Source organism: Heteronotia binoei, chromosome 1, assembly GCF_032191835.1.
Source record: "Heteronotia binoei isolate CCM8104 ecotype False Entrance Well chromosome 1, APGP_CSIRO_Hbin_v1, whole genome shotgun sequence".
Taxonomy (NCBI): Eukaryota; Metazoa; Chordata; class Lepidosauria; order Squamata; family Gekkonidae; genus Heteronotia; species Heteronotia binoei.
In genome coordinates this window covers 204,869,972-204,890,675 of record NC_083223.1, presented here as the reverse complement: position 1 = coordinate 204,890,675, position 20,704 = coordinate 204,869,972, and the positions used below count along the sequence as shown (strand labels likewise).

Sequence of the window (20,704 nt, the reverse complement as noted above, 5' to 3'; positions counted from 1 at the left end):
AACCAAAAGCAATCTAACAAAAAAAGGAGAGCCCCTGGTAAGTGAGACTGCATGGGCTGGCCACTCCTCCCCAAGTCAAAAGGCCAGCAAACCATCTGCCACCCAAACTCACATAGGAAGTGGATAAAGGGTGGCATGGGCTTCTACAGGGATTAATGAGAACTGCTGGGGTCGTGGCAAAGCTCCTGATGGCTGGCTGGCTGCCTGCTCTCCTAATCCAGGGATTGTTATGCAGCTGCACCTACTATTCAATGGACACGGTAGGTGGGGAGGAGGAGGAGGAACCCTCAGAAAGGTTCAGGAGCTGTGCTCCTGTGAGCTCCTGCTGAATTTAAGGCCCAGGCATGATACTTTAGCTTTGTAAAAGTGCTGCACTTGGCTCAGAGGCAATTTTGGTGGCCAAACATTCGCAAGGATATTTCACAATATGTGTCTTCTTGCCCAGTTTGCATAATGGGGAAAAACCAGGGAGGCAAATCTCCTGGACAGTTAAAGTTGCTTGAGACCCCTTCACACCCATGGGGAGTAATTTCAATAGACTTGCCCCCTAGTATGTAGGTACAGAGTCAGCTCACCCACTAGGCAAACTAGGCAGTTGCCTAGGGCACCAGGAGGGAGGGGGCACAAATTGGGCTCCCCCCTCTTGGTGCCCAAGACAACCGCCTAATTTGCCTTTCTCCCCCCCGCTGCTGCTGCTGCTGCAGCAGCTAGTACCTGCCTGCCCAAACTCATCCTGCTGCAGCTGCCAGCTTCAGCCCGCCCTGCCACTGCCAGCTCCCGTTTGCCCTCCCTCCACTCACCCTGCCGCTGCCGCCAGCTCCCACCTCCTGCTTGCCCTCCCCCTCCACTCACCCTGCTGCTGCCAGATCCCACTCACCCTTCCCCCCTCACCCTGCCACCACCACTGCCAGCTCCCGCTTGCCCTCCCTTTGGGCTGGCAGGCCCCATGCCTGCCACTTACTCGCAAGTAGCCCCGTGCCTGCTGCCTACTCATGAATAAGCAGCAGGAGCAGGGGAGGGGCGAAACTTTGCTGCCCTGCCTAGGGCACCAAAAAGGCTCAGGCCAGTCCTGGGTAGGTAGGTAGGAAGCTTTATTGCAGCACCAGGCCAGTATAACATCTAACTTACATCAACCATAAAAATAGTTTAAAATTGTTCAAGAATACTAAATAAGGGAGGACCATACAATCAAGTTAAATTGTATATGTAAGAATCCACCACATATCAAAAGGAGATTTAAAGGAAATTAAAAGAATTTAACAATTTGTGCAATCGGATACTAAAATAAGCTGCACAAAATTTGGCTACGTCTTTAGTGATAGCCTGATTTTCATCAGCTAACAAATAGGTAATACAATCAAGTTCTGTTGGGGCAGGCAGTTGCTTCATTATGGATGCTACATATTTGGCATGAACCTGGTTATGCCAGGGGCACCTAAAAACATATATTTATTATTTCATTTATTATTTTAGTAAATTTCTATTCCGCTCATTCTCTGTAGGGCTCAGGGCGGAGTACAACATATAATAAAACAATAAAATACAATAAAAACATTTAAAAAGACAACTCAACAGCACCCAGATATGGTTTCAATGGTTTCAATTTTCCCTTGATTGTACTGATAGAGTCACTATACATAGGGGGACCTCTTGTACCTCCCCTCAAGCACAGTGGGAAGAAGTGCTGAGCACTAGCTAAAGTAAAGCTCTCCTGAACTTATGAACATCTAGGTAAAATAAATGTGCAGGAGCAACAAGCCAGTATCTAGTTTGCTCACGAGCTATAAAGGCTGTGTCCCTAGGGAAGTCAGACTGCCTCTCAGTGTCCATTATTCTTTGTTTCAGCAATGCCCTGACCTGGTCTCATTTGAGGGCCAAAATCACTTGAGATGAATGGCTGCACTCTTTCCCTGACAAAGTGATATTCAGTAATGGCGCCCAGTTCATTGTTAAGTTCTCGAAGGAGTTTTTAAAGCTGATAGGAATACAGCAGGGGCTAAACTCAGTTTATCACCCCCAAACTGATGGCCATTTGGAGAGGAGAAATCAAGTGCTAGAACAATTTTTACATTGTCATGTTAATTTTCAACAGGATGACTGGGTAGACTTGCTACCATTTGCAGAATACTGCTATAATAACAGTTTCCATAACCCAGCAGAAGCTTCACCCTTCCAAAAAGTTCAAGGTTTTGAAGGCAAGCCATTTCTGGGCATGCCTGAGGGAGAACCTGCCAGGAAGGAGATTTCCAAGACTGGTGGACTAAACTAGTGGCTCATTTGGTTTTATTTAAAAGACTCTGGAAAAAGCCAAGGCAGATTATAAGGCACAAGCTGACAAAAAGAGGTCTTCCTCCTGGGACATTAAGGTTGGGGATTTGGTGTACATCTCCACAAGAAGGGGGTGCAGCCAACAAGGAAACTGGGTTGGAAGTACCTAGGCCCATTTAAGGTGGTGCATTTGGTAAGTGAAGTAACTGTGGAAGTGGGTTTGCCAAAAAGCTTTAAAAACATTCACCCTATTTTTCATTTTGGCTTGCTAAAAAGAGACCCTGGGCTGAGCAAATGGCACCCACAACTAGGGTTGCCAAGTCTAACTCAGAAAATATCTGGGGACTTTGGGGGTAGAGCCAGGAGACTTTGGGATGGAGTCAGGAGACTTTAGGGCGGAGTCAGGACTTTCCTTTTCCCAAAATAAATACATATTTTCAAAATAAATATTTTCAAACAAGAGTTTTTCCATTCCTTTAATGCAGTCTTCCCTTCCTCCTCTTTTTTGCTTTCCCCACTATCTGAAAGTGTCATTTGTTGTATCCCACAACCACAAGCCCCTTGTCAGGGTCTGGTAGCATTTCCAAGCATGGCTTTATTATGGGACGTACACACTGCAGCCAAAATAAACAATGAATCTGCAACACAGTTTTGCAAGGGCCCAGCATGCTCAGCTCAGCACCTTTCTCTCTCTCTCTCGGCTTGACTTCGCGAACAAAGATTTAAGAAGGGTGCAGTAGTCCACGTCTGCTGCAGGCTCGCTGGTGGCTGACAAGACCAATGCGGGACAGGCAGATCCGGCCACAGTGGCTGCAGGGAAAAGTCTGATTTGGGGTTGGTGCTGTAGCAGTGCGATTCTTCCTCAATCTCCTTTTGTCCTCAAGACCAGCTATGCGTGCGTTCTCAAAGGAAGAGACAGCTTGGTGGATGGTGTGCCTCCATGCTTTGCGATCTGAGGCTAGGTCAGACCACTGGTGATAGTTGATGCGACAGTTGCCAAGGGATTTCTTCAAGGAGTCCTTGTACCTCTTCTTTGGTGCCCCTCTATTTCGATGGCCGGTGGAAAGTTCGCCATACAGAGCAATCTTGGGAAGGCGGTGGTTTTCCATCCTAGAAATATGCCCTGCCCAGCGCAGCTGCGTCTTCAACAGCAGTGCTTCGATGCTTGTAACCTCCGCCCTCTTGAGGACTTCAGTGTTGGTCACAAAGTCACTCCAGTGGATGTTGAGGATGGTGCGAAGGCAGCGCTGATGAAAGCACTCAAGGAGTCGCAGGTGATGACGGTATAAAACCCACGATTCGGAGCCGTAGATGAGGGTTGTTATCACAACCGCTTTGTAAACATTGATCTTTGTGCCTTTTTTCAGATGCTTGTTGCTCCACACTCTTTTGTGCAGTCGGCCAAATAAGTCAGCACCTTAAGCAAGGGCAAAGTGGCACTTCCTACCCAAGTTATATTTAAAGCAAAAAAAGGCTTTTATGTTCTTCTCCATACAGTGTTCTGCCCCCCTAAACCCCCCCACCTTATTTACACAATAAACAGAGACACTTTGGAGAAACAATGGAGAAACTTGCTCCATGCCTGTTTCCCTCCCCCGCCCCCCTTTTTTTGCAGAGATTTTAAGGGGGTTGCCTGGGCTGGGTGAGAAAGAGACTTCTTAGTAAGCACAATGGAAAAACTACAGAGGGGCTGTTTTCTCTTTCTCTGGATCACTGCAGCCTCTCCCAGAGTTTTTTAAGCAGCCTGCCTGACCTAGAGGGAAAGAGATTTCTTTGTAAGCAGAGGCACATTGGAAAACCTACAAGGGACTGTTCTCTCCCTCTCTTTGGATCAGTGCAGCTTCACATCGTCACCTAGAAGAGCAACATTGTGCCCTGCCTGCTTCCCCCACCCCTTTCCTGTTGCATAAGAACATAAGAGAAGCCATGTTGGATCAGGCCAACGGCCCATCCAGTCCAACACTCTGTGTCACACAGTGGCAAAAAATTGTATATATACACACACACTGTGGCCAATAGCCACTGATGGACCTGTGCTCCCTATTTTTATCTAAACCCCTCTTGAAGGTGGCTATACTTGTGGCCGCCACCACCTCCTGTGGCAGTGAATTCCACATGTTAATCACCCTTTGGGTGAAGAAGTACTTCCTTTTATCCGTTTTAACCAGTCTACTCAGCAAGTTCATCGAATGCCCACGAGTTCTTGTATTGTGAGAAAGGGAGAAAAATACTTCTTTCTCTACTTTCTTCATCCCATGCATTATCTTGTAAACCTCTATCATGTCACCCTGCAGTCGACGTTTCTCCAAGCTAAAGAGTCCCAAGTGTTTCAACCTTTCTTCATAGGGAAAGTGCTCCAGCCCTTTAATCATTCTAGTTGCCCTTCTCTGGACTTTGCAGATTTTAAGGAGCCTGCATGGCTGGGTAGGAAAGAGACATCTCTCCCTCTCTCTGGTAGCCATTTCCAACTCATGGCAGCAGCAAGAAGAGATAGAGTTGCACCCCGGGCTTGTCCTGGCAGGATTGGGGGCTGCTGGGAGCTGGGGGGGCGGAGCTTAGCTGTCTGTGAACAGAGCTTCATATCATCACCAGATTTTTCCTCACCAGCTGCTCTAGCCTGCCCGACCACCCTCCTCTTTGCTTTAAATTTCTTTTTACTAGCTCTCCGCTTTCAAAACGGGTTCTTGGGATGAATGGGAGGGGGAGATAAAGCTTTGGGAGCCACAGAGGAGACTTTAAGGAGCCACAGAGCCACAGTTTGGCCACCCCTGCTCTAGTTCTAAAGTGGAAAGGCAGGTGCTGGCTGTGGGGGCAGGGCTTCCCATGCCGGCCAGCTGACTGGGGGCGGGAAGGAGCCTTCAAAAGTGGGGATTCCCCACTGAGACCTGGGGATTGGCAAGCTTACCCACAACCCATGCCCCCTCCCTCACCTTTGCTAATTGGTGGCCAACTACATCAGGAGGTGGAACACATCCTGGACTCTAAGATGAAGCCAGGATTGTTATACTATCTGATTAAATGGGCCCATTTCTCAGAAGGGCATAATGGATGGGTTAGATCAACAGATATGTGGGCCCTGAAACTGATCTGGGAATTCCACCAACAGTTCCTGGGCCAGCCAGGAGGGGGTGATGTTTTGGGGGAGCAGAATGTCAGGTTAGGTCTGCAATGTTATATGTGTTATGTTTCTGTTCTTGCTGTCTATGTTAAGTTTTGTTTCTTCACTGCTGACCTATGAACTATTGTAGTGTGCAGGAGGTGTCATTCCTGGCAATGGCTCTCTATGAGCAAAGAGTCCCTACTTGTATCTAACCTTCAATGTTTTCATGAGAATGAGTTTGTTGGGTTGATAACTGGCAGAACCTCACACAGGGCTTTCCTTATGTGTTTATGAGGGTTTTTTGGCAATTCCTAGAGCTACCCATAATTATGCCTGCAGTGTTGCCCCCACCATGTCCCTGTCCACAAACCCTCCCACCAGTTGTCCTAGCAACCTTACATGTTAATATGATTTTACAATGTTGATACGATTTTACAAACTACAAAAGCAGTTGCTATTTTCCTGTTAGAAATGGTTAAATTATTTTAGCTGTCACAAAAGAAGTACTCAAGAGCTACATTTTAATTATTATTTGTATCACACTGCTAGTATATCTCAAAGTAGAAGTGAACGATTTCATAGTGTTGAGTTCTGATTCAGAATATTTAAGGATTAGTAATTTAGTGTGTAGAATAACCACTGATATTAAAGATATTGCTTATTTTGAATATATTAAATATGATAGCATGGAACATGCAGTTTAACCATCTACAAATATTGAAAATAAGCAATTTCAATAGATTAAGAAAATATCTTAATCTATTAAAACCATAGATTTCTCCCATTGATTTGAAGGCAAGTCAGATAACTCTCATGGGTTGCTTTATTAATGAATGGATTCGTGAAATCAGTACATAAACAAAATCTTATGTTTTTATTGGTTGTTTTATGACTAAAACCGATGTGTCAGGGGTTTTACTTAATAAAAGCATACTAAAACACCCCCACAAATGCTCTGGGACTCATTTCAAAAATTGAAACTTTTCATGGAAGACCATCTCCCAGATAATGGGAACACCTTTTTAGGTTATTGCTATTTTTTAATCTGTGGGTATATACTGGAACATACAGTAGACCATTAACAACATAAGAGAAGCCATGCTGGATCTAGCCCATCCAGTCCAACTTTCTGTGTCACACAGCAGCCCAAAACCAGGTGCCATCAGGAAGTTCATGGCAGGACAAGGCTGCAAAAGCCCTCCCACAAACCAAGAATACAAAACATCACTGCCCCAGAAATAGTATTCCATCTATACCTTGTGGGTAATAACCACTGATGGACCTCTGCTCCATATGTTTATCTATTCCCCTCTAGAACTTGTCTATGCTTTAGCCACCACCATATCTTGTGGCAGTGAATTCCACACATTAATTACTCTTTGGGTGAAGAAGTACTTCTGTAATGTACTTGAAACCGAGACAGTTTGGAAGGCAACATGGTTTATTCAGTAGCACATCACAAGAGAGAGAGCACGCGGGCCGGGTCCCGTTTATATACATTACCTGGAACTGCCCCCTCGTCTGACCAGTCCAATCCTGGTCAGTCAAACTTCCCACCACAGATCTTGATGGGCGGGGTGTCTGGCGAGCTACATCCGGGGACCCACGGGTCGCCTCTGTAGAGATCGCTATGCGGTATAACAGCTTATGTTCAAGACACAAAAACTTCCTTTTAGCTGTTCTAAGCTTACTGCTCATTAATTTCATTGACTGTCCATGAGTTCTTGTATTGTGAGAAAGGGAGAAAGTACTTCTTTTTCTACTTTCTCTATCCCATGCATAATTTTGTAAAGCTCTATCATGTCACCCCTCAATCATCGCTTCTCCAAGCTCATGAATCCTAACCTCTTTAATCATTCTTCCTAGCAAAGGTGTTACATCCCCTTAATAATTTTAGTTGCCCTTTTCTGCACTTACGCTATAGTATCTTTTTTTGAGGTGCGGTAACCAGAACTGAACACAGTATTCCAAATGAGGTTGCATCATAGGTTTATACAGAGGCATTATGACATTGGCTGATTTGTTTTCAGTCCCCTTCCTAAGAATCCCCAGCATAGCATTTTTTATTGCTGTCACAAACTGAGTCGACATTTTCAGTGAGTTATCTACCATGATTCCAAGATCTCTCTCCTGGCCAGTTACCACCAGTTCAGACCCCATGAATGTATATTCATAGTTAGGAATTTTGGCTCCAATGTGCATTACTTTGCACTTGCCTACATTAAACCTCATTTGTCACGCTGACACCCACTCACACAGTCTCAACAGATCCCTTTGGGGCATATAATAATCCTCCCTGGTTCTTAACATCCTGAACAACTTATAAAGATGGCGGCGAGGCGAGGAGCTCCGTGCTAAAGCTCCAGCCATAATAACAACAGCAACATAGTCTAGAACGTTGGAAAACGCCACCTACAACATTTATAACACCTATACTGAAGGCAAGCTACATTCTCGGTGAGCTAATCTGCTGCTGGTTACAGTTTACCGCTGTTTACCGCTGTTACAAACGGAGCGGACTGAAAGTGCTTACCAAGACTAAGACGAGCCGCCCCTGCTCCCAGCCCCAACCTCGACGCTGAGACGCCAGAGACGGTGCCTGGATGTGCGGATTGAGCCGGGCTATCGGCCAAGGACGCGGACGACTGCTGGCTGTGGACGCGAGCGAGTGAGGACGAAAAACGGCGAGAAACGAAGGGCGCTGTGCCCGGAGTGTGCAGACGGGAACGGGCTGACGGCCGGCGGGGTTGACGACTGGCGGGGTTAATGCCTGTGAGCGGAGACGGCCGGGAGTTTGAGGCGATAGAGCCTACAGACTGGTTGTTTGGGGGACCGTCCGCCTGAGGATTATCTACCTGAGGGACCATCTCGCCGGAGACCCGGCCGGAGACTGCACGAGGCGGTGGTGCGAGGTGTGAGGCGCAGAGTGTGAGGAATAGGGAGGAGTACCCAAGAGTGGCATTTCGGTTGGGGAGACGGTGGCATCAGGGTGTTTGGAGACAGCTGCGGGTGAGGTAGGGAGGGGCGAAGTACCAGGGTAGCTAGCCTACCAGTGGGACGACGGCCCCCCCTCTCCCCCCCCGCCTTTTTCCCTTGCCTCCTCTCTCCCCTAGTGGAACTGTAAACACCTGGAGTCCACATACAGGGCGGAGAGTGAGCTGAGGACGCCCAGTGGGAGAAAGGGTGAATTACAACTCACCCGGAAACTGAGTTGCTTGGGCAGCGGCCGCACAGCTGGGGAAACAGGGAGGACTAGCACCCCCCTGGAGCCCTGGAGCCGGGTGGAGGCTGCCTGAGCTCTCAGACTCTCCCCCCCCAACAGGAACACCGATGAGAACGTTAATACTACCAACTGTAAGAACTATGCAACCTTACCATCTAAGAGTAAGAACAAGACTGAGACTTAATACCCGCCTCTGCCACAAGACAGCCACCTACACCCCGCACCTTAGACTCTGCCACCTTGCACTTTTTTGGACACTATCGCACTTTAGACTTTCCCGCCTTGCACTTTTCGGACTTCTGACACTACTGCACTTTTGCTTTTAGAGCCTCCATAATATAATTAGTAGAATTTTGCACCTTAACACTCTGTATTTACTACTCCGTATTTCTGGGATACAGCAGCACTTTGCCTACTGAGTTTCCATTATCATTAGTCGACACACTGGTATCCACCACAGACGATGACTGTGCTCCTGGGGAGGGGAAGGTATGACGGTGGGAGCAGGCAGATCTACAAGCGAAGGAGGCTGAGACAAGAGAGTGCTCGACCACCTTCCAGCCTGCGTCCCATCCCAACGGTGACAGGTAGTGGGACCAGACGAACTTACCCGCCTCCGACACTGGTGTTGTGCAATGCCAGGTCCATTAATAATAAGACCGGTGTCCTTCGAGACTTCCTACTGGAACAGGACATGGACCTGGCTTGCGTGACCGAGACCTGGGTTCGAGATGGGGAGACTGTGGCTCTCTCCCAGATGACCCCCCCGGGTTACTCGGTCCTCCACCAGTCCCGGACTAGCGGGCGGGGGGGGGGAGGAGTGGCATTACTCATACGAGAGGCTTACACCTTTAGGGCTCTCCCGGCCCCGGAGATTCCAGGCATTGAATGTGCCGGCCTGATGTGGGACGTTGGGGAGGGGTTGGCGATTTGGCTGGTGTACCGACCGCCTAACGCACCAGCCGCCGCCTTACCATCCCTGGTGGAGGCCGCGGCGGGCTGGGCGTTGGAGTACCCAAGGCTATTGGTCTTGGGTGACTTCAATGTCCACGCCGACGACGCGGCCTCCGACCGGGCGATGGATCTGGTGTCATCCATGGTGACACTAGGACTCTCCCAGGTTGTTACAACGCCCACTCATCAGGCGGGACACATGTTAGACCTGGTCTTCGTGGCGGGAGTACAAGTGAACGATATTGCAATAGAAGCAGTGCCATGGTCGGATCACTTTGCCCTCAAGGCTCGTGTGGATATGTCACCCCAAACCCGTTTGGGCGGAGAGCATATTTTGGCTCGCCCGCGGAGCCTGATGGACCCGGAACGGTTCCTGACGGCTCTACGGGATATCTGGCCCACTGGCGATTCCCTGGAGGCTCTGGTCGAGTCCTGGAATGATGGACTCTCCAGGGCTATCGAGGAGATCGCGCCTAGGCGTCCTCTGCGCCCTCGCCTCAAACCGTCTCCCTGGTTCAACCAGGAATTGCGGCAATTGAAGCGGGACCTCAGACGACTAGAGAGGCAATGGCGGCGTACTCGAGACGAAGCGACCCGAACATCTTATAGAGAGAGTTTGAAGACCTATGAGATGGCAATCAAATCCGCAAAGAAGACATACTTTGCGGCTAAGATTGCGTCCGCAACTTCGCGCCCGGCACAATTGTTCGAAATAATTCGAGACCTGACGACTCTGCCCCAGGGCAGACCAAATTCCGTTGAATTAGAGATAGGCTGTGAGGCTTTTGCAAACTATTTTGCGGACAAGATCGCGTCACTCCGCCACGACCTCCCTGTCAACTTTGAGACAGTTAACGCAACCGAGGCCCCGAGCATGTCTTCGAATTATATCCTGGACGGTTTCAGCCCCCTCAGCCTGGAGGAAGTCGACAGGATTCTCTCATCTGCCCGCCCAACAACTTGCAAATTGGACCCATGCCCTTCCTGGCTTATTAAATCTTGCCAGGGGGATCTCAGATATCCTATACGGGATATCATAAACAGATCCCTAACGGAAGGGCTTTTTCCGGCGCCCCTTAAAGAGGCCGTGGTCCGGCCCCTCTTAAAAAAACCATCTTTAGACCCGGCCCAATTGGCACACTATAGGCCGGTCTCAAACCTGCCCTTTTTGGGCAAACTTATTGAGAGGGCAGTGGCGAGGCAGCTACAGACTTTCCTGGAGGACGCTTCCATCCTTGACCCACTTCAGTCCGGCTTCCGCCCAGGTCACGGGACGGAGACGGTGTTGGTTGCCCTGGTGGATGACCTTCAACGGCATCTGGATCGGGGTGGCTCGGCAGTACTGATGTTGTTGGACCTATCGGCGGCGTTCGATACGGTCGACCATCGGCTGCTGACTTGCCGCCTTGCCGACGCGGGGATTCAGGGGTTGGCCTTGCAGTGGCTTTCCTCCTTCCTTGAAGGTCGGGGACAAAGGGTCGCGATTGGGGGGGAACTGTCCCAGAGGCGCTCACTTAACTGTGGGGTGCCCCAGGGAGCGGTTCTCTCCCCGATGTTGTTTAACATCTATATGCGACCTCTTGCCCAGATTGCCCGAAGGTATGGGCTGGGGTGTCACCAGTATGCTGATGACACCCAGCTCTATCTACTTATGGACAACCGACCGGTCTGCGCCCCAGAAAACCTGGACCGGGCACTACAGGCCGTGGCTGAGTGGCTCAGACTGAGTGGACTGACATTGAATCCTGCGAAGACAGAGGTCCTTTGTTTGGGCCGTCGGGGACCGGGAGGGGAAATCCCTCTGCCAGCTTTTGACGGTGTACCGCTGAGGCCAGCGGACAGGGTCAGGAGCCTGGGGGTGCTATTGGAGCCGTCCCTAAAGATGGAGGCTCAGATAGCGGCCACTGCCAAGTCCGCGTTTTTTCATCTTAGACGGGCAAGGCAGTTGACCCCCTTCCTGGCCCCCGACGACCTAGCAACAGTGATCCATGCCACGGTCACCTCGAGGTTGGATTACTGCAATGCCCTCTACATGGGGCTGCCCCTGTGCCGGACCCGGAAATTGCAGCTAGTGCAGAATGCCGCGGCCCGGCTGTTACTGGGCCTCCCAAGGTGGGGGCACATCCGGCCGGGCCTTCGGGCTCTGCACTGGCTTCCAATAATATACCGAGTCCGGTACAAGGTGCTGGTCATCACCTTTAAAGCCCTATATGGCCTGGGACCTGCCTACCTGAGGGACCGTCTCTCCCCACACGTTCCCCAGAGAGCACTGAGGTCTGGCACTCAAAATCTGCTCATCATCCCCGGGCCCAAGGAAGTGCGTCTCAAGGCAACTAGAGACAGGGCCTTTTCCACAATGGCCCCTATGTGGTGGAACCAGCTACCGGAAGAGGTGAGGGCCCTGCGGGACCTTGCTCAGTTCCGCAGGGCCTGTAAGACAGCCCTCTTCCGGTTAGCCTATGCCTGATGAGATAATGTAGCTACCAGATTTTTGTGTTTATACTGTATAGTTTAATGTTTAATTTTAAGGTTTTTAGGTTTTAATTGTCTGATTTTAGAGGTAATAACTTGCTCTGATTTTACTGTTTTATTGTTTTATTGTTGTTGTAAGCCGCCCTGAGCCACTTGTGGGAAGGGCGGGATAGAAGTCACCAAATAAATAAATAAATAAATAAACAACTTAGTGCCATCCACAAACTTTGTCACTTTACTGCTAACTTCAAACTCAAAATCATTAATGAATAAGTTTAAAAAGCATTGGACCTAGTACTGAGCCCAGTGGTACCCCACTGTGTACTACTTTCCACATTCTTTTAGGTCAGTGCCTATCCAGGGAACTTATAATATAATTTTCCCTGGTCACTCTGACCAGGAGGAGTGGGCAACTTCTGTGCCTTCTCTCCTCTGTGGCTTGCCTAGCTATAGTTTCGGTATCTAGCTTTGGTTCCTGAATAAGAATCTATAATATCTATTGTTTCAAATGTGCTTTAATCAGGGCTAATTTTTCTTGAGTGTTTAGCTTTCTAGACAGTAGTGTGCATTCATGTTCAAAATATCCATTCTTAAACATTGTGTAACCACAGCCCTACCAAACAGATGAATAGGTAGATGCATGGATCGATTCCACAGGGAAGGGGCAAAGGAGCACTTAATTCTCCAGTACTAAATTTACAGATTTGCATCAGGTGTTCTGAAGTTACAGTTTGTCTCCCACAATCATGTCTGCAGATGCTGAGGGATGGATGAATGGATGGATGGCTTCTTGTGTCCTGGCCCCACTGATGGACCACCTGATGGCACCTGGGTTTTTTTGGCCACTGTGTGACACAGAGTGTTGGACTGGATGGGCCATTGGCTGGATCCAACATGGTTTCTCTTACGTTCTTATTAATGGATTGATTGGGGGGAGGCGAAAGAGAGACCTGCAACAAGGGATAAAATAAAGGGGAAAGTGTGCTATGAAGTTAGACATACTGTCTGAATCAGAAATTAGAAGTTACCAGTATACTGTAGAGCAGGCAGTTAATATCCAGGTGATGGTTTTCAAAACTTTGAGGAATGGAAACAATTAATAGAAAATGAATAAAATATACATCTGTACATTCCACCAGCATTTTTTTTATAAAGGCTGCCAAGGTTGTTGATATTCTCTATCCACTAACTGCAGCAGGTTTAGGATTGAATCTTTATAAGCAGAAATGAGTAATTTGCATTTTTCTATGCATTCAACTATGCTTAGGTCAGATGTGGCTGAACTTGAATCATTTGCAAAACTGTAAAAGAACTGTGTGTGTTTATCTTTTTTTATTGGTTTAATCTGATAAATTCACAAAAGTACAGAGTCACATATTCTAACATTCTTATTTATGTTTCATGAATATTGACAAATATCTCTTTAAATTGCAGCAAGTAGTGGCAGCAATAAATGCAGGAGTCATACCAATAGGAAACACGACTAATCACGTCAGTCATTGGGATTTGGGAAGTTCCTTCTTCTTTGCTGGCACTGTAATAACCACCATAGGTAGGACATTATTTATTATTATATTTTAATAGTGTATTAAATCAAATTTAATATTTATGTCTATTTTTCTGTGTCAAATTTAATCAGTTTTAATAATAATTTTATATTTGTTTTGATGCATACAACAAAGTCAGTAATGGCATAAAAGCATTGCTAAAAAGCAGATTTACTTCACTATATAGGAAATAATTCAGATAATTTCACTGTGTTAACAAATAATTAGAATATTTTTGTTTTAAAGCAAATCTGTTCTGTAAACTATTGCTTTGGGTTTCTAGAAATGACATGCTTGATTTTATACAGCTTTCATAAATTTTAAATTAGGCATCACAATTCTGGGGAGTCAGGTTAGGAAATACAATTTTATGATAAGCCTGACCATTTTAGGTTTTATTAGTCTTGTTGGTTACATGCAAAAGTTCAGGAATAGGATTACCTCTAATATTTAATTTTATGCAACCTTTACCACAGATGCTACATGGACATTTGCACCATGCCAAACTAGACATGATGCCAGCAGACCCATGTGTTAAAACCTGGATCTTCCACTATCACATAGAAAGAACCAGGTAGGGTCCTTTTTTTACAGCAAAGGACATGCCAATGAAGTGTGCAGAACTCTTCCCATCTGCATCTTACCTCTCCCACAGACTGTTGTGGTAGGCACTTTCTGGTCAGTGAAGGTCCTGTTCTGGAGATATATAGGGATGGGTTCATGCCTGAACCACAAACTGAACCACAAACCAATATGAACAGGAGGTTGGTTCATGAACTGAACTGATTTATAGAGGTTCATGACTCCACTTTTGGCAGGGAGTAGAAATGACTCTGAGCCATTTAATCTAGTTTGGCTGGTAAAAGCAGTGGAGAGCAGAAAGCAAGGGTTCCCCCACAAAAAGTGATGGGAAACAGAAGGCTGTGGTTTCAAGCCATTTAAACCCCTGCTTTCTGCTCCTGGTGAAAAATTGCTGAGAGGCTCTGAGCCATTTAAATTCCTGCTTCCTGCTCTTCAGGAACAACCACAAACTGCCTTAAAATTCATGAAAGTTCATGGCAGCTCTTCAGTTCATGAACGCTGATTCACAAACTGGCCAAAATTCATCATGAAATTACATTTGTGATCCAGTTCATGTCCATCCCTAGAGATATGCTCAGCTGGGAGGAAAGTGCTTGGAGAGAAGGAATGCCATGAACTAAGCTATGGGCATAGGGTCCATTTCCATGCCTCACCAGCATGCTTCCTTTGCTATTAAATTTAAACCACCACACGTTCTTGCTTTATATACTATGAGGGCAGAACCTATTAGAGCACAGGGATATGCTGCCATCACATCTAGTTTGGCTGCCAGTTAGCATCTTATGGTCTCTTTGAGATGTTAATCTTTATACTCTCTGCTCATGTTTGTTTTTAAATTAATTTTCCTGTTTTGTACCCAGAATGCTACTGCAATCAAAGGAAAGGAAAGAGAGCTGATCCTGTTCATGTGAATTGGATAATGCTCAGTGATATTCTTTTTCCTACCACACTGATTTTCCATCAGTGTTTGGTTCATGTGTAGCTATACAAAGTACAGTTGCATTGTTGTTAGCAGCTGCACTGATGTGATATCTTGAATGTTTTGCTACTCCAGTGATACTCCAAAAGTTATCCAGTCCACTTTGTCATGCAGAAAGGCAATAGGTTTGGGCTGCTACATAAAGAGTACTTTGCCTGAAACTGTACTTTGCTTGAAACTGCCTGCCTGAAACTGTTTGCCTGAAACTGTTCACCTGTGAATTAATAATGATGTTGCACAAAAAATAAGTAACATTTGTAAATCTAATGTGTGGAATATTGCATATGCTTTTTGTACCATTGAGATTTTATTATTATACTATCTTGTTTGCTCAGGAAAACTAAGTGCTCCATAATTTTTCGCAGTGTGGCTGCAGGCCATTTTGGTTAAAGTTAATAAACTTGTCTGGTATATTAATTTTTTTAATATACCAGACAAATTCAATGGTTTTCTTTTTATCTGAAACATTTAAGAACATTGGAACATCAAAATACTCATGCTAGATGAGACCAGTGATCCACCTAGGCCAGCATCCTGTCTCCAATAGTGGCCACTGCCAGTCAGATACCACATGGAAGCCTACAGGCAGTTCTTGCTGATAAGAGTCCTCACCTTCTGGCTGCTCCCCAAAATCTGACAATCAGAGGCATTCTGTTTCTGAATTCAAAGATAATGGCTAATACCCTGCATAGATCTTAGGGTTGCCAAGTCCAATTCAATAAATATCTGGAGACTTTGAGGGTGGAGCCAGGAGACTTTGGGGGTGGAGCCAGGAGACATTGTGGGTGGAGCCAGGAACAAGGGTGTGACAAGCATAATTGAACTCCAAGAGAGTTCTGGCCATCACATTTAAAGGGACAGCTCACCTTTTAAAATGTCTTCCTTCCATAGGAAATAATGGATAGGGGGACCTTCTTTTGGGGCTCACAGAATTGGACCCCCTGGTCCAATCGTTTTGAAACTTGGAGGGTACTTTGGGGAGAGGCACTAGATACTATATTGAACATTTGGTGCCTCTAGCTCAAAAAACAGCTCCCCCAGAGCCCCCGAAACCTCCAGATCAATTCCTCATTATACCCTATGAGAATCGATCTCCACATAGGAAATAATGAAGTTGTTTCCCTCTCCCCCCCCCATTTCTGGCAAATCTGATGCAGGGGATTGGCCTCTCTACTCACGAGTTGCTGCCAGCCTCTTCATAGCAACGCAGACACACCATCCCAAATTGAAGCCTTTCAGTCAAGCCTCCGGAGGTGCAAAGGCACATGGTCCTTTGCAGGTGGGGCGGGGCTTCCCCCCCGCCAGCCAGCTGACTGGGGCCGGGAAGCAGCCTGGGAAAATGGAAGAACGGCTGCTGCAATCGAGGCTAGGTGGGAAGGGAAGGGCAAGGAGAAGCTGCTGCGATCCGGGGTGGGAAGGGAAGGGACGATGAGAAGCACCGGGGATTGGTGGGAAGGGAAAGGGCGAGGAGAAGCTGCTGGGATTGGGGCTGGGTGGGAAGGGCCGCCATTCCCCCTCCCCCCCGCTTTCTGGATTTTTGGTGAGCGGGGGGGGGAGGAGGCTCCAAAACGGGGGTCCCCTGTTCAGGCGGGGGATTCGGGAAGCCTAATAGATCTGTCCAACCTCCTTTTAAATCCATCTAACCAGTGGCCATCACATGGCATGGCAGTGAGTTTCTCAAGTCAACTACCCATTACATAAAGAAGCAGTTTGTTATTGTCTGTCTTCTTGAACCCTGCGTTCTAGTACTAGGCCACACATAATTTTCTAGACCTCTATGATGTCACCAAGAAGTCACAATTTTCTGTTTTAGGATTTTAAACTGTAGATATTTGATGGAACAACACAATAAATTAGGCTGTTTCTAGCAACAGAATGTATGTGATCCAGAGCAGAGATCACATTCTTAGCTTTCTAAAGCTGTGATGGGAAGACATTTATTATGAACTATGGTTGATAGTTTTCCTATATTAACCAGTTCCTGAACTAGAAGGAATACAATCCTATCTGAAGCAAGAGGGAATTGTCCTGATAGTTTTGTGTTTCAGTGTTGTCACATTCAATTTCTATCCAGGGCCAATGCCAGGCTTTTTGGCACCCTAGGCCAAGCCCCCACCACTGAACTCTCCTTGCTGACAGCTCTTGCACTCCTGACTTCCTGCCCACCACCCCACCTGCCTGCCCACCGGGCAGTGCCCTTCCTTCCCCTCTTGCAGCTTCCAGAGCATCTTCATCTAACCAAAAGAGCAAGGACTACGGAGGGAAAGAGTCAGTATGCACACAAATGGAGGGAGGAAAAAGGCAACCCACAATCTGGCCTCAGCAAAGCCACAGCATGTGAGAGGAACAAACACAAGCTGCCACCACTGGGCCACAAGAGGAGGAGCAGAAGAAAAAAGTCAACCAATGTGGAGGAGGAGGAGGGGTGAGGGGGGGGGGGTTGCACAGGTATCCCACGGACACTCAGGCACCAACTTGGCTGGCTCCTGCACTCCCTCTTCCTCCTCCATGTCAGAGCTTCTGGCAGCTTTTCACTGGGTGAGAGTGGGCATGTGGAACAGAGCCAGCAGTGATGCCAGGGAGACAGGGGGCAGGAAGACTGAGAGGCTGCCATGTTGGGCACTGGCAACCCCTGCCTGCACTCCCTCTGCTATGAGTCACATGGTGGGGGTGCTGAGGGCTGCCATCCTAGGCAATGGCCTAAGGTCACCTAATGGGCACGCCTGCCCTGTTTCTATCCCTCACTAGGATATGTGATAGCATTGACAGCTTTCAGTTTGTCTGAGAGGCTGTAATGTTCCAACAAGGCTACTATTTTTGAAAATCAATTTTCAGTGTAATTGACATTTTTGAAAAATAACAGGAACAATTTTGCTTCTGATAGTACTCAGGTGGTGATTTCAGGAGCTTTACCCTTGTACATGGACAGCCTCTGTACTTTTAGTACAGGAATCCCTAATGTAGTACTCATGGGTGCCATGGTGCCAGCCAGCACCTTTTCTGGTGTCCACCAAGTGTTTTTTTTTTAAGTGGATGAGGCCAGTAGAGCTTCTGATTGGCCTTTGGAGGACATCCAGGAACTGACAGATCAGTTGCTTTCGTGTTTTGGTTATGGCACAGAATCTTTGATATTACATGTAATATTGTTTAAGATAGATCCTGACTCTATGAGGGGTGAACATCAAATTTGTGCAAGGTTCAACAATGTTTAGTATTTTTGTAGTCACATAGAATAATGTCATGCAATTCTATTTGTTTTTCTGAAACTTAAAAAAACCACAATCAACTATTGGCATTCTGGAAAGATATGCCTTGTGAGATGGCAGGTCTGAGCTAGTGCTTAACAGACAAATGTAAATCCTTGTAGATACACATTTGTGATTAGAGACCTGGTCTTTTTTACTATGAGTTCAAACGGACTTTTATTGTAAAGAATATTTCTTTCTCCCATGTATGTCGCCTGCAGGCACAAGGATTTCTTTTGAGGTCAGAACATTTTCTGTCTTGTTATGTAGTTTATTGACTCAGCTGAACAATGGGGATTGTACTATTGACTCCATCCCTGTTGACAGAATTTTACTATAGCCATGTAGATTATATTCAGAGTGAGAATTCTGCCACACATTAATGATTTCCCACAATCATGACAGCTGGAACTGTGTTCCTGCTCAAAAAAAGCCCTGGTCTGCCTGGCAAAGTCAGGAAAGCTCCCATCCTCCTGGCTTTCTGCAAGATGTGCAAAACTGGATTATTCAGGAGGGTGTTTTTCAGAGGAAATAGTGTTTCACTGTAGCAACATGGTTCAGTAAGGCACTCAAGGTAAAGGGTTAGGAATAGGGATGGGTGCAAACCTCATCACAAACCCTCAAGTACTAGAAAATGGATGCAAACAAGATGAGTATAACAAAAATTCCTCAGCTATGCCTTATAGTTTTCATGTTATGGGGGATGAAAATTAGAGAAACATTACATACATGTGTGATGCATCATAGAACGATGAAATGAAACATAGAAAGACCACAGTTAATATAATCTTTTATTTTAGACACCTATGAGAGTTCATACTACATGAAACACATTTTACAAAATACTCTTTCTGTTTTTTCTAGCAACATATTCACATACACTTTTGTCATATGAGAGCTTCCTTGCAATGTCATTTTCTAGAGGCAATATGCATAAAGAATTTAAGTGCTCTTCAGTCATGGTAGATTGAAATTTGTTTTTTTAAATAAAGGAAAGCTTTAAGAAATTCCTTTCTGCTTCACAGTTTATGATAGGCATTGTCAAAGTACAGCATAAGCACAGTAGTAATATTAGGGGACACTTCAATCAGGTATTGCTAAGTGGAAGAAATTCTGTGCATTGCATTTTAGATGACGTGTTTTCTTCTGTGTTTTGGGATTTCCTAAAATATTCTTTGAACTGATAACACTTGCTTACTAATTTGTGGTCAGTATTATCTTTGAAATGTGATATTACAAGTTTAATACTGTCCTCATCAATTTCAGAATTGTTCACTAATTCTAAGAGCAATTTGAGGCCGCTCCAGGATTAGAGACCTTGAAACTTAAACTTTATTAGTTTCATAGTAGATCCACCCCACTTGGCAAAGTGGGTCTGTAGTAGGGGGATCTCCTGTTGTAGACCTGCTGCCCTCCCCACCCTGCTAGCCATCTACTGCTGCCCAGTGCAGCAGCAGGAGGAACCAAGGGGTGGGGGGAGCCATCACAACATCAAATGACATGATACCTAGCCATGCACCCAAAAGTTTTCCTCTATCCCATAATCATAATAAAAGAATACAAAACTTACCAAAAGGATGACAACCTTAGCAGGACTGATAGAGGTTAGCTTGGTAGCCCTAACAACTCACTATTTCTAGTTTTCATGTGCCATTTGCTTTGTTGTGAAGACTTGATTCAGCAACCCTCCAATCCTTTTTTCTGTATCTTTTTTTTTTTTACATTTTCTGGGAAATTTCCTTTTTCCAGTTCTTTATTTCCTCATCCTAATATTTCACAAGGCAACAACAATGTGATAAATCTTGTATTTAACTGTATGAGACAAAAACCCTGATTCCCTCTCAAGGGTTAACATGATTATTAGTAGGCATGCTCTGACTCACAGATGGCCGTAATTGAGCCTTCCTGGTTACACGATCTGTATCTCTTTCAAGGCCAGATTCAAGAATGTGGTAATTAATTAATTGTGAGAACCTGTGTTCAATAGTGTAACTTGATGGGAGGGGGGAATTAGGAGTGTTAATATATTCTGGAGAGTTCCATCAAGTGAGCCCCCTGATTGGATTTGAGAGACCACCTGGTGCCTGAGGGCAAAAGACTATAATAAAGCTATAGGCCAGAGGGAAGCCATGCTAGTTCTATGATTCTGCCATGTTAGTACTCTTTTGCTATGTTATGCTACACCGTGATGGACAGCTTTGTAGAGAACATTTAAAGCTCTAGATTGGATGTTTATATTCTAGAAAGGTGTGCCATCTAATACCAGGTACTGAATGTATTAGATAGCAAGTTAGCTTTTTTATTTCTTTGTTGCTAAGCAGTGGAGACTGTGCT

At 46.1% G+C, this 20,704-nt stretch overlaps 1 protein-coding gene across 3 annotated transcripts in view; it reads left to right on the top strand.

The window, feature by feature from the left end:
• The window catches only part of KCNK2 (potassium two pore domain channel subfamily K member 2), a 268,253-nt gene that overhangs the window by 112,850 nt on the left and 134,699 nt on the right, over window positions 1-20,704 (top strand). For all 3 annotated transcript variants that reach the window (XM_060246797.1, XM_060246807.1, XM_060246815.1), the window contains exon 3: window positions 13,452-13,569. In XM_060246797.1, coding sequence (XP_060102780.1) covers window positions 13,452-13,569 — 118 coding nt within the window. The remainder of the gene's footprint in view (window positions 1-13,451; window positions 13,570-20,704) is intronic.